This window comes from Asparagus officinalis, chromosome 10, assembly GCF_001876935.1.
Source record: "Asparagus officinalis chromosome 10, Aspof.V1, whole genome shotgun sequence".
NCBI lineage: Eukaryota > Viridiplantae > Streptophyta > Magnoliopsida > Asparagales > Asparagaceae > Asparagus > Asparagus officinalis.
In genome coordinates, this window is record NC_033803.1 from 68982305 (window position 1) to 68994478 (window position 12174).

Below are 12174 nucleotides of genomic sequence, written 5' to 3' on the forward strand. Positions count from 1 at the left end.
AAAACTGCCTCCTAACAAATCTAAAATTACAAACAACACTAAAAAGATATGAAAACTGCCAATAGATTCCTAACAAATCTAAAATTACAAACAACGTGCTGTGAAAATTCTAAAGTTACAAGCAACCGCTTTTTATTTTTGAAAAATTACAAATAAAGCCTCAGACAAGTTAGGATATTACAAATAGACTCCTAATAATAAGAAATTATGTATAGCCCCCTAAAATAAATCTAAACTTGCAAAAAAATCCTTAAAATATAAAAATTGTAAAAATACCTAAGATTTTAAAATAATAAATGACTCCTCAAAAGTTCAAAAATTATAAATAACCCATTGAAAAATCTAAAAACTACAAATAACCCCTATAAATTTTAAAAATCACAATATTCTGATTTTAACAAAAGTTTGAACGGAGGACGACCCGTAACTTGGTTCTTTTGATGGATATGATTGTCAATGAAATCAAATACTCTACCTCAGTAATTGTTCTGAATCGCTCTTTACATCACGATTACAAAGACTTAGACTGATAAATTTGTAAATTTTATGTTTCTTTTGATGTTTAAGCACTTATTCTAAGTGCAGTTTAACTGAGCTAGATCGGTGTACTCAAACTTTCATATTTGGTGTGAGTGAATAATTTTTTTTTTCACTTACCAAAAACAGATTACTACTTTTAGGATCTTGAACCCACAGTAATTTTTATAAGTTAACTAGTTACATAATATACTTTTGGCATACTTAGTTTAATTTGCAGAGCTAATGATTACACTGAAAGTCCTTACACACTTTAACCTTGAAGGAAAGATTTGTTTGTCACCAAATTTTGTTGATGGGTAGACTTGTGTGTTTATGGTGTGTGTATGTACTCCTAATTCTGTTATATACTTAACAAATCTTACAACTCATGAGCTTTAAAAAATTCCGAAAAGGAGAAATAGTCATCGAGAAGATTTTATGAACGATAATTTTAAACTTTAGAGTGTTGGTCTAGTCGCTGGGTTTTTTTTTTTTTTTTTTTTTTTTTTTACCTTTTTTTTTTGGTGGGGGGGGGGGGGGGGGGTGGTTATTAAAAATGACGTTTTTTTTTTTTTTTTTTTTTTTTTGAACCTGAGAAACAGGGTGTAAAGCCCTGTTCATTTAAATATATTGCAAAAGTATCAACAGAGGAGATTACAACATCTCTAGATGGAGAGAGCACAGTAGGAGAAGTGAGTAGGGAGCGGACCAATGTCGTCACCTACCACACTTGACCTACTGTCCCCTACAGCAAGATAGAAACACTTCAGACATAACAACAGGGGGATAAAAACAACCACACTTAATGTATAATGACTAGACAAAGCATGATACTGCTAGCATCTAACCAAAAAGGGGGGCGTCTTCACTGAACAAAAACTTCTTCTTCATATTGGGACAAGAGACAATGAAGCTTAGATGCTGGAAAAGATGTCCCCAGCCTCTGTTGGGGAGTTCTTCTTGGCTAACTCCTGCAGTCCGAGATTGAGAGATGCCCTACGAAGCCTCCTCGCCGTCCTATCATCTCCTGAACATGTCCAAAAAATAGAAAACCTCGCTATATTAGAAGCAGTTTGCAGCGGGATGGGCTGGATATCCTTGAAAATGAGTGAATTTCTACAAAACCAGATCCTCCAACAAAAACATGGCAATAGAATCTTCCATGTGGCTTTAATGTCTGAGCAAATATTGGGGGCTTTGTGAAGCAGCAGCAGGTCTTCCATGGTTGATGGCCAGCTGTTAGCTGGAAAGAGGGGGAGAAGGAAATTCCAAACATCACTAGCGAAAGGGCAGTGAATGAATATATGGTCGTGGGTTTCAGTTTCCCCAAGACAAAAAGGGCAAAGAGGGTCACCGATCCATCCTTTTTTGATTAAATTGTCTCTTGTATTGAGCTTCCTTTTTGAAATAATCCAGAGGTGGACTTTTACCTTTAAGGGAATGTTGGATTTCCAAATCATGTTGAAGAACTTGGATTTTTGGCCCCCTGAAGAAACAAAGGTGTAAAAGGATTTTACAGAGAAAATACCCGTAGAGAGAAGAGGCCATTGTAAGACATCATGATTCGATGGGCCACCTGGATTTATATGCTCTAGGTGAGAGTGAAGATTGAGAATGTCTGCCCTTTCATTAGGGGAGATCCCCCTTCTAATTAACGGATGCCAATACCATGTATTGTTAATCCATCTGCCTTGAGAGCCAATGCTGCAGTTTTTAGTGAGAGCAAGCTTATATGCATGAGGGTAGAGGCTGCTAAGAGAATTTGCTGAGGACCATTTATCGTGCCAAAAACTGCCTGTTTTACCATCCCCCACATTCCATCTCACAATATTAAAGAAGGTTGATTGGATGGAGAATAGATCTTGAAGAAATCTTGAGGATGACATCTTTGGTTGAATAGCCAGAGGATTAGCTTCATTTTTAGAATAAATGGAAAAAAACACTTCGCTTAGATAAGAGGATCTGTCGAGCATTTTCCAAATCCATTTAGAGAGGAGGGCTGAGTTGAAAGAGGGGATATCAATCACCCCAAGCCCTCCTTCTTCTTTAGATTTACAAACTGTGCCCCAGTTAATAAGGCATTTAGATCTAGAGAAGCTGTGGCTGCCATTCCAGAGGAAGTTTCTTCTGATTTTATCAATGGCCTTTATAACCCATTTTGGCAGCTTAAAAAAACATATAATAGAGAGGGATGGAGGAGAGGACAGAGTTCAGAAGTGTCAGCCTACCTCCGATAGATAGGGTTATTAAAACTACCATGAAACTAAATAAATTTGATAAAATAGAAAAAGTAGAGAAAGAGCTGGTTATTAAAACAAGAGAGTACAAAGTTTTTCAAGGCCTTTTCACAAAATCTGAATTCTGTTGAATGCATATTAGTAACAGAGCACTAAATATTATGATTCTAAATAAAAAGAACATTTCCAAACAATCAGATGCTGAGGGTTTTAAAACCAGATAACGAAAAACTTAAACTTAAAAAACTTAGAAACATGTTAAATTAAGCCTGCAAAATACGCTTTCATCGAAGAACAACTAATTTTCAGAATATCTCATAAATTATCTTGAAACTGAATGTCTGTCAAAGATCAAATGGAGATCAATAGAAATACAACACATAAACCTATCAGGACCCAGGAACAAAGAAGCATATCTAGAAAACACACACAGGGTGCAATTTATAGACAGCTAAATACATTTATAGACACAAAGTTAACATAAGCACGATGCCAACAACATGCATACTTTCAACAAAGCAGATCTACAGATGAGAACCTTGACAGTTTTCAGACACCAAAAAAGGAAAAGTAAACAAATGTCGACGAGATGCAAACAGCAGAAGTGTAAATGAGGTTGCACCGAATCCAGAAGGCATAACGAGCAGGATACCTTCATTGAAATCAACAGTATAATAAAGGGTTTAAAAACATATAAGCGGAACTTCTACAAAAATGTGAGGAACATGCAAAACCTGCATAATATTATATGCATATATCTGTAATATACAACATCCATATAACCTATTGGAACACTAAACCGTAATGTTTGGAAAACTGTTAGAAGCTCTCGACCCAAACTGTACAGGCAGCAAGATAACCTCCAGGTAGTGCAGAAAGATGCAGGACAAAAGAGCCAGTTTTAGACTGAGGATTTCAAAACAGAAAGAACAGATATTTCTAGTGAAGAACAAGTCGGTAACAGGAAGCCACGGTATTTGTTGAAGCTGTAGTGAGTTTTCAACACAAACAATAAAGGGCACATGCATGATGCAACTCTTTGTGCCAGAAGTGATGCATAAGGCCACGGTATTTGTTGAAGCTGTAGTGAGTTCTCAACACAAACAATAAAGGGCACATGCATGATGCAACTCTTTGTGCCAGAAGTGATGCATAAGGATGGCGCTCAATCAATGGACGGTTTTAGCGGATATTAACCATATCATGAATAAAGAAATCACAAAGGCCAATCATAGCCTGCCAAAAGATTAAAGCAATTAAAATCTTTCAAAAAAAAAGCCCATGGTTCATAGGCTAAAAAGGTTAAAACTTTACCCAGGACTCCCCACGCCAATGCTGTCGGTTTAAATCTGTTTTTTCCAAGATCAGCAAAAGCCGAGGTGACCCTGTTCTACATTTCTGGCAAATCTCAAGTGGTCAAAAAACATTTGACGGCCCCAAATAACTCCACAGCATAGCGCCCCATAAATACTCAAGGCATCCAAATATATGAACAAACCAAAAATCCAAGGGCACAATAAAGTACTGCTAGCCATATAAACCAAAGTCAAGCACCACACTATGCAGAGATTAATAGAACGAAATCCAGGTAGCAAGTCAAACAAGTAAAGCACCAAGTTAACTTATCACACGAGTCTAAAGATCATAATAGCCAAAACTGAAACAGTGGCATCCATCCAATCTTTGACATGGTCTGTGAATCGCCACCCATTGGCTTCAGGACATTCTGCTCCAGTTCCCCATGGCTGCATCAATCAGCAAAAAAATATTGACTAACAAATCAATCATAAACATATAACAGTAAATTTCAAAATTAGAAAAAATACCAAACTTTGGGCAATTTCATAAGGAACCTCCTTGAATTTTTTTATTTCCACTAAACACCCCTAACTTTTCCCATGAAACTCCCAATTTTATTTTTCCTCCCACAAGTCAAGGTTGGAGCACCCAGTTCTTGTTTTACTCGTTTAAAATTTTCAGATCTTATATATTATTTGCTGAATCTTGACTGTAACATTAAAATTTTATCAAAATTATGGTTTAACAGTTGCAAGATGGTTTCCTCATCCAAAGTCATTCAGTTAAGGAGATTTTTTTGTTGTTAAAGCACCATTACACAGATCTCTACAACTATCATTGGATGGATATTATGATTCAAGCAACTGTGTTAAAACTTGGGGGTTTCGTGGGAAAAGTAAGGGGGGTTTAGTAAGAAAAAACACAAGTTCGGGGCGGGGGGGGGGGGGGGGGGGGGGGGGGGGGGCTTCCATGAGAAGCAACAACACGTTTTAGGGGTAATTGTGAAATTTACCCAAAATATAACTTGAAAGAAACCATTGTTTCATACCTCCAGGCAGAAGCACAATTCATCAAGAACGATACCCTCCACCACTAGGGCGTTCATAAGGTCCAGATCGATCACGACCATATCTATCACTTCCCGATCCACCACGACTCCCTCCATCCCTACTCTTTCCACCACCACCATATCGATCCCCATTGCGATCCGATCCATGTCGACTCCCACCTCCACCACCACCACCATACCTATCTTCCCTCCCCCCATACCTATCTCCTCTACTACCCTCATCACCATTTGGACACTCTCGAGCAAAATGCCCGGGCTTGCCACATTTGAAGCAGTCGCCACCAGAACCTCTTCCTCCTCCGCCGCCATAGTCACGACTGCTGCGATCACGATCACGACCACCACGATCATAGCCACGATCACCTCCATCGCGGTCTCTGCCACCACCCCCAGAGCCTTGAGGCTGAGCCTTGTCAACGGTGATAGATCGGCCATCAAGATCAATTCCGTTCATTGCATCAATGGCATCTTCCATTGCCTTCTTCTCATCGAAGGTTATGAAGCCAAATCCACGAGAACGGCCAGAAAATCGATCAACAACAACCTAAAATTTAGATATAATGATTAGAAGACTAAAAAACTTATTGTGAATCTAACAAGCTACCCAAAAAAGTCAGCATAGAACTGATGATATCATGCAATATGTTACATTTATAAGGATAAACATATGCACATGCACGTACATAAGAAGAGTAATGGTAAAAGTAATCTGCTTAGGACTAAGAATAAATGTGACTCCTACAAGCATTCACTAAAAATTAGAGTTAAAGCCTTAAACATATACAGAATGTGACTCTGGACTGACTAACTATTAAGCAAACATTTGCAAAACAAAGTGCATGAAGTCAACGGCATATACGACACATCATGATAATAATCCCGTTTACCTTCGCCTCAGACAGATGGAATAAGAATAAATGTGACTCCTACAAGTATTCAGTCAAAAATTAGAGTTAAAGCCTTAAACATATACAGAATGTGACTCTGGACAGACTATTAAGCAAAAATTTGCAAAACAAAAGTTCATGAAGTCAACGGCATATACAACACATCATGATAATAATCCCATTTACCTTCGCCTCAGACAGACGACCAAATTTCTCAAATGCATATCTCAAATCATCATCCTTGGTTGACCAAGAAAGACCTCCAATGAAACAGCGGTACTCCACATCCCCCATGATTAAACTGCAAAGAAAAACATAAAAATAGGCATTAAGGCATTAAATACTAAATGGAAATACTCCTTAGCTTTCACAATATTTTTTGGGCTACTCTAATTTAAAAAGAAATCACATAGAGGTCAAATCATCAGATTCAACAAGATAATTAAATATGTCACATCAAATTAAAGGCAATAAATACTAAATGGAAGTGTTTTTAGCTAGCAAGTTGAAAGAAATGGCATGACGTGTTAAATCATCAAATTCCAAGGATACAAAGAAAATTGCAAATGGGGAAGAATTTAGCAACAGGATACAAAAACATAAATTAACTGTATATCAGAATATTTCACTGAAATATCAACAATGTCGTATCGTTTTGATGTTTGAACTAAACAAGACAGATTAAACTTAATAAGTATATATTCATAGGAAATACTCCACAAACAGCTGAAAGAAGCTAATACTGAAAGCATATTGATTATATTATCTGTAAGGAGAACATGTTGGTACGTCAACTAAAATTTGAACGAAAAGGGTAAGTCACCTTGTCCCCTAATCAAGGGATAATAGAACAAGGGTATTATTGTAAGTCAGTATAAAGACTATATAAACAAACCAAACAATTGTATTAGAAATATGATGATAAAAAAACATAAGCCATCGACAACAATAAAAGGGCAGGACTGGGTGGAAGCGAACCGAATCAAATACCATGGTATTCAGATTTGAATTTAGTTATTTTTGATGAATTCGAATTTAAGTCAAATACCAAATAAGTGTTCAAATTTGATTCTGTTATACCCAAATATTTGTTAAAAGTTCACAAATATCTCATTAGCACACTTGGTAAGTCAATGGTTTCTTGAGCATGAGGTCATGAGTTCAAACCCTATGTTTTGGAGTATTTTCTTATTTATTCTGGTTAACATTTAATAATTATTATGATATTTCACAATAAGAAATTTTTATACTGTGGTCACTAATCATTAATCTAACAATAATACTACTTATAAATAGCAATACTGACAATGTTATGCACACATAAAAGATGATGCAATATAGTAATGTAAAAGTAGAAAAACATAAATGAATATTTAATAATCAAACAAATCAAATATACCTCCAGTTAAATTGTATTCGTTTATGAACGGAATACCAAAAAGTATTCATTTAATGTTATGAAATATCAAATCGAATATGACCGAAAATCTGGAAATAATAACCGAACTGTTTATTAATTATTTGGTTCATTTCGACTCGTAGGTAGAACTATGCACCAATTTTTAGTCTCTAGGAAGTCATGTAGTAGTCTCATATATTTGTAGACGCAAAAGGTAGAACAACAAAGTAACATACGGGGCTTTCTAGCAAAATTTCACAAGGAAAGTCCAAAAATTAATTCTGAAAGTAGTCATACATGACAAATCATAGTCAAGTATTTGCAATAGAGCTAGCAATTTCCACATTAAAATATACAAGGCTTAAAAGCACCTCAAATATATAGATTAGAATTGTCATATTCATAATTCATAAATCATAAATTCTTAAATTGTATCTTAATACATTTTGGGAACATAAATCCAGCTGTATGTACGCATCTAATTAAGGTGTAAGTCTCATGGAATCTACTAAAGTGTGTTACAGTCAATCTCAATACACCCTTTTTTCTCTTTTTCTATATAAAGTGAAAGGTTTAAGACTCCAGATGTTTAGATCTCATAAAATTCACTAGCAATGCAAGTAAAGAATACGACAGTGAAATGAACCCAGTCGATTTACCTTCTTCATTTTTTTTCTAATAAAGTTAAGGGTTAAAGGACTCAGAACAACTTCTTATAAGGGGGAAAAACATTCCACGCATCAGAACATTCTTTATTCTGGATCCCTGCTACAGATTGCACATTGCCCCAACACTACTTTATGAAATTAGTAGCAAAACTGTTCGAAAGCAGAACAATGACACTCATGAATGCAGACTAAAAATAAAAATTAAATTATATTGCGTGGAAAATAATAGTTATAATTTACTAGAATTACAAAAAGTTCAATAAAGTATCACGCTCAGTAACTTATATGAATCAGATAGCTGCTTTCCCTTCATCATTTGCTGGCAGTGACCGCGGAAATGTAAAGCTTCTTCTCTTAATCAAGTTGAAATAGACCAAAATCAGATCTTTATGACTGTTTGGCTTAATCATCAAAGGTATGATTTTTGTGTCTATTTCAACTTGATTAAGAGAATAATATAATTAAGTATGCCCTTAATGTGGTGATAATCATCAGTCAAACAGTCTCCGTTCAAAACAACTATGTAAACAAAACCAACGAGATGCTAATTAAGCTTTCACAGATCGATTCCATCGGCAATTTAATTATGAAAAAACGAAAAATAGGGTAAGAAGTGTAAATTTTACAGTCGGTGATAATAAAAAAATTAGATCGAAATTATGAGATCAAAAGAAATAGAGAAGAATTAAGAGATTTAGGGGAAAAGATCGAACCTTTGAGAAACCCTAGAAGAAGAACGAAGAGGAAGCAAGCAGCCTCCTTGAAAATATCTCGCGAAGGGGAATCAAAATATCTCGCAGCAATTTATACCGCGAGTAATCGGGGACTAAACTTGACTTTAATATATATATTATTTATAATTAAATTCTCGCCGATCGCAACAACGGGCATTTGGTCTAGTGGTATGATTCTCGCTTAGGGTGCGAGAGGTCCCGAGTTCAATTCTCGGAATGCCCCATTTTAATTTCTGAAAATAAGCATTTTTTATTTTAATTTATTTTCCCCTTTTTATTAGATCTTACAATGCTACTTCAAATTGGAGCGATACACTTAGAGCGAATAACCTAAAATCGGAGCAATGCAGTTGAGCGAATACGAAAGTTTTAGATCGGTCAACCTAAAATGAAATGGAAAAATAAAATTAAAACATTTAATCCCTGAAAAATATCTAGCTCTCGCAAAGCAAGAATTCTATTTTTGATGATTTGTCAAACTACATATCGCTAGCGTAAAATAAAAACATTTAATCCTTGAAAAATATATAGCTCTCACAGAACAAGAGAAATCTATTTTTGATGATTTGTCAAACTACATTATCACTAGCGTTTCGATGAATGTAACGCGCTCGTTTGGTACGTGAGAATGAAGTCAAGTGAGAATGGAATGGAATAGAATGTATGTGAGAATGGAATGGTCATTCCCATTCTCTTGTTTGGGTGCGTTTGTAGAATGAAGCTAGAATGAAAATCTAATTCTCATTCCCATGTTTGGTATCACTAGTTCACAAGTGAGAATAAAATCTCATTTTCTAATAATATCTAATTCTCATTCCCATGTTTGGTATCACTAGTTCACAAGTGAGAATAAAATCTCATTTTCTAATAATACCCTATAACAACATAGATTTTTAATAAGATAAAAATAAATATTAATGATAATAACTAAAAAAGATTATTTATGCATATGTCATATTAATCTAGGTATGTGTTATACTAATGCGTATGTTATCGATCAGGTGTATGTTTCGTTTATATTTTTTAAACAATTCTCACTATTTTTTAGTCTTAAAAAATTAAATAAAAGATTATCGCGTCTTTCATAGGTCCAAAAAAATATAAAGAATGATTTCCACAATCCACAGTTCTAGATATATAAATTAACTCATTTGATAAAGTACCAATAATGTCCCATATCATAATAAAAAAATCCATAAAACAATACCAACTAAAATAATAAGTTTCGAAATAGAAAAATGATATACTAGCCTAAATTGCCAATCTAAAATTGCCCACTTGCATATCGCCTCACCCAAACATTCTTATTAGTTAGATATAATGTCCCATATAAAGCAATTTGTTTCGGTGGAGCCTAAAAAAAACATAGAGGAAATGAGAATACGTAGTCAAAAGCCATGATTTTTAAATTGATTCTTATTATTAATAGGGGTATAATTGAAAAAAAAACTAACTAATTTAATTCTCCCCTTGAATGGGAATGATCATTCCCTATCTTCTCACTTGGAATGCTCATTCCCACAAAAAGTGATGGGAATGATCATTCCCTATCTTCTCACTTGGAATGCTCATTCCCACAAAAAGTGGGAATGGTCATTCCATGGGAATGGTCATTCACAAAAAGTGGGAATGGTCATTCCATGGGAATGGTCATTCCAACATCTAAAAACTAGTTTTGTTTGGTATGAGAAGTGAGAATGACATTTCATTTCACCTCATTCCCGCATACCAAACGGGGCCTTAGGGAAGTGCTGTAATTGCTGTGTAAGAGAGTTTTTGTTGTTCTTTTTTTTTCAAGTGGTAGGGCATCTTCTCTCTAAATTTGAGGGCATTTTTGGAATTTGAACAATAGAGCTCATACAACGATGTTAATTTCTAGAAAATTCATTTTAAATTCATGGTCAGTTGGATTTTGCATCTGAGTTGCTCTAATATCATTTGTTGTGGCGTTTTCAATCACCAAAATATGGCTCTTTGCCAGCAACGAACAGGTGTCCCAATACATGCACCGCTCAAAATCGAATTGACGGTCAGGACCACCAAGAATCCCGACTTAGCTAACTCGTCGAGTTGGCATCTCCTTAGGTCGACTCAAAGGGCGGTACTTATCAGTCCTCTTGTCGAAGACGACTCGCTACGAGCCCACTCGACCAGTTATTTGACATCTCGCAAAGTCGACTCGAAAGGCATTACTTCTCGACACCTCTCGCTACAAGCCAAAGTACGACTTCTACCTCGAACCACCCCCGCTGACAGCGCGTTGGTGTCATATTAAATGCTTACCATGCGTCATCATTTCTCCATCCCCTACAATATTTATGACACATCGGACCATGTCGGCTTCGTGCGCCACCCATCGCATCTCATTAATGGCGAAATGACAGCGCCCATCACGCAGTAGATCCATGACTGACACCTGTAAAGTAGATGTTGACTCAGCCGCCAGCTCAGGCTCAGCCAAAAAGACTAGACTACCCCTCTTGTTTGGCTATAAAAAGGAAAACTATTCCAAATACAATGGTAAGTAATTTCTCAGCATCTTTCTTCATTCCGTTGTATTTTTCTCATATTCCTACTCAAGCCCCTAGCTGGCTTGATCACCGGAGGAACAATGAGGGAATCAATCCCCATCCTATTGGGAGTTTGTGTAGGGACTAACAACCCAACTCCAAATCAGATATTCGAAAAAGCGAGCGGCCCCATATCAACCCAATCCTTACCCTCCTCCTCTTTTAACTGTGTTATTTAAACCATCAACACCATCTTAAATTAAATTTCTCTAACCATTACACTAAAACACTGAAGTTATGATAAGAATTGAGGATTATATTTTTATATTCTAACAGTTCTAGATTTGCAACTTTCTTAAAATTAAAGAGGTGATATGTATTACGATTGTGAAATCATAAAATTAGCATTGATCTTATTCATATACAAGTTCTAACTAAGAACAAGGACACAAAAACTGAAGTTTGAATCACTATGACACCAAGAAAACACAACCTTTGTTCAAACACTAGTAGAAAAACGTGCAACCTAAACAAAAAAACCGTCTAGGTTGCTCCGAATTCCGTCTAGGTTAATCAACCTAGACGGAAATCCGTCTAGAATATTTATGTCTAGTTTGAGACAAACTAGACAGAAATCCGTCTAGGTTGATCAAACTAGACGGAAAGTAACCTAGACGGATATTGAAATTCCGTCTAGGTAGCAACCTAGCCGGAAATTCTGTCTAGGTTGCTGCAGTTACAATCTAGATAGAACTGTAGCAACTTTGTCTACAAATAACCATATTTTTTGGGTATGCATGAGCTTTGTTTATGTACATTAAGTACATATGCTCATTTGGTTAATGAAAAAGC

The 12174-nt window shown here is 35.8% G+C and overlaps 1 protein-coding gene and 1 non-coding gene across 2 annotated transcripts; one reads left to right on the top strand and one right to left on the bottom strand.

Annotated features, from left to right (window-relative positions):
- On the bottom strand, positions 4246-8876 carry LOC109825435 (glycine-rich RNA-binding protein RZ1A-like). The gene is made up of 4 exons (XM_020392289.1): positions 8792-8876; positions 6198-6312; positions 5104-5668; positions 4246-4501 (listed from the first exon to the last, which is right to left on the bottom strand). The coding sequence occupies exons 2-3, from the start codon at positions 6303-6305 to the stop codon at positions 5126-5128; spliced, it is 651 nt and encodes a 216-aa protein (XP_020247878.1). The 5' UTR covers positions 6306-6312; positions 8792-8876; the 3' UTR covers positions 4246-4501; positions 5104-5125.
- Positions 8964-9035, top strand: TRNAP-AGG. The gene has a single exon. It is a non-coding gene; the product is annotated as a tRNA-Pro (tRNA).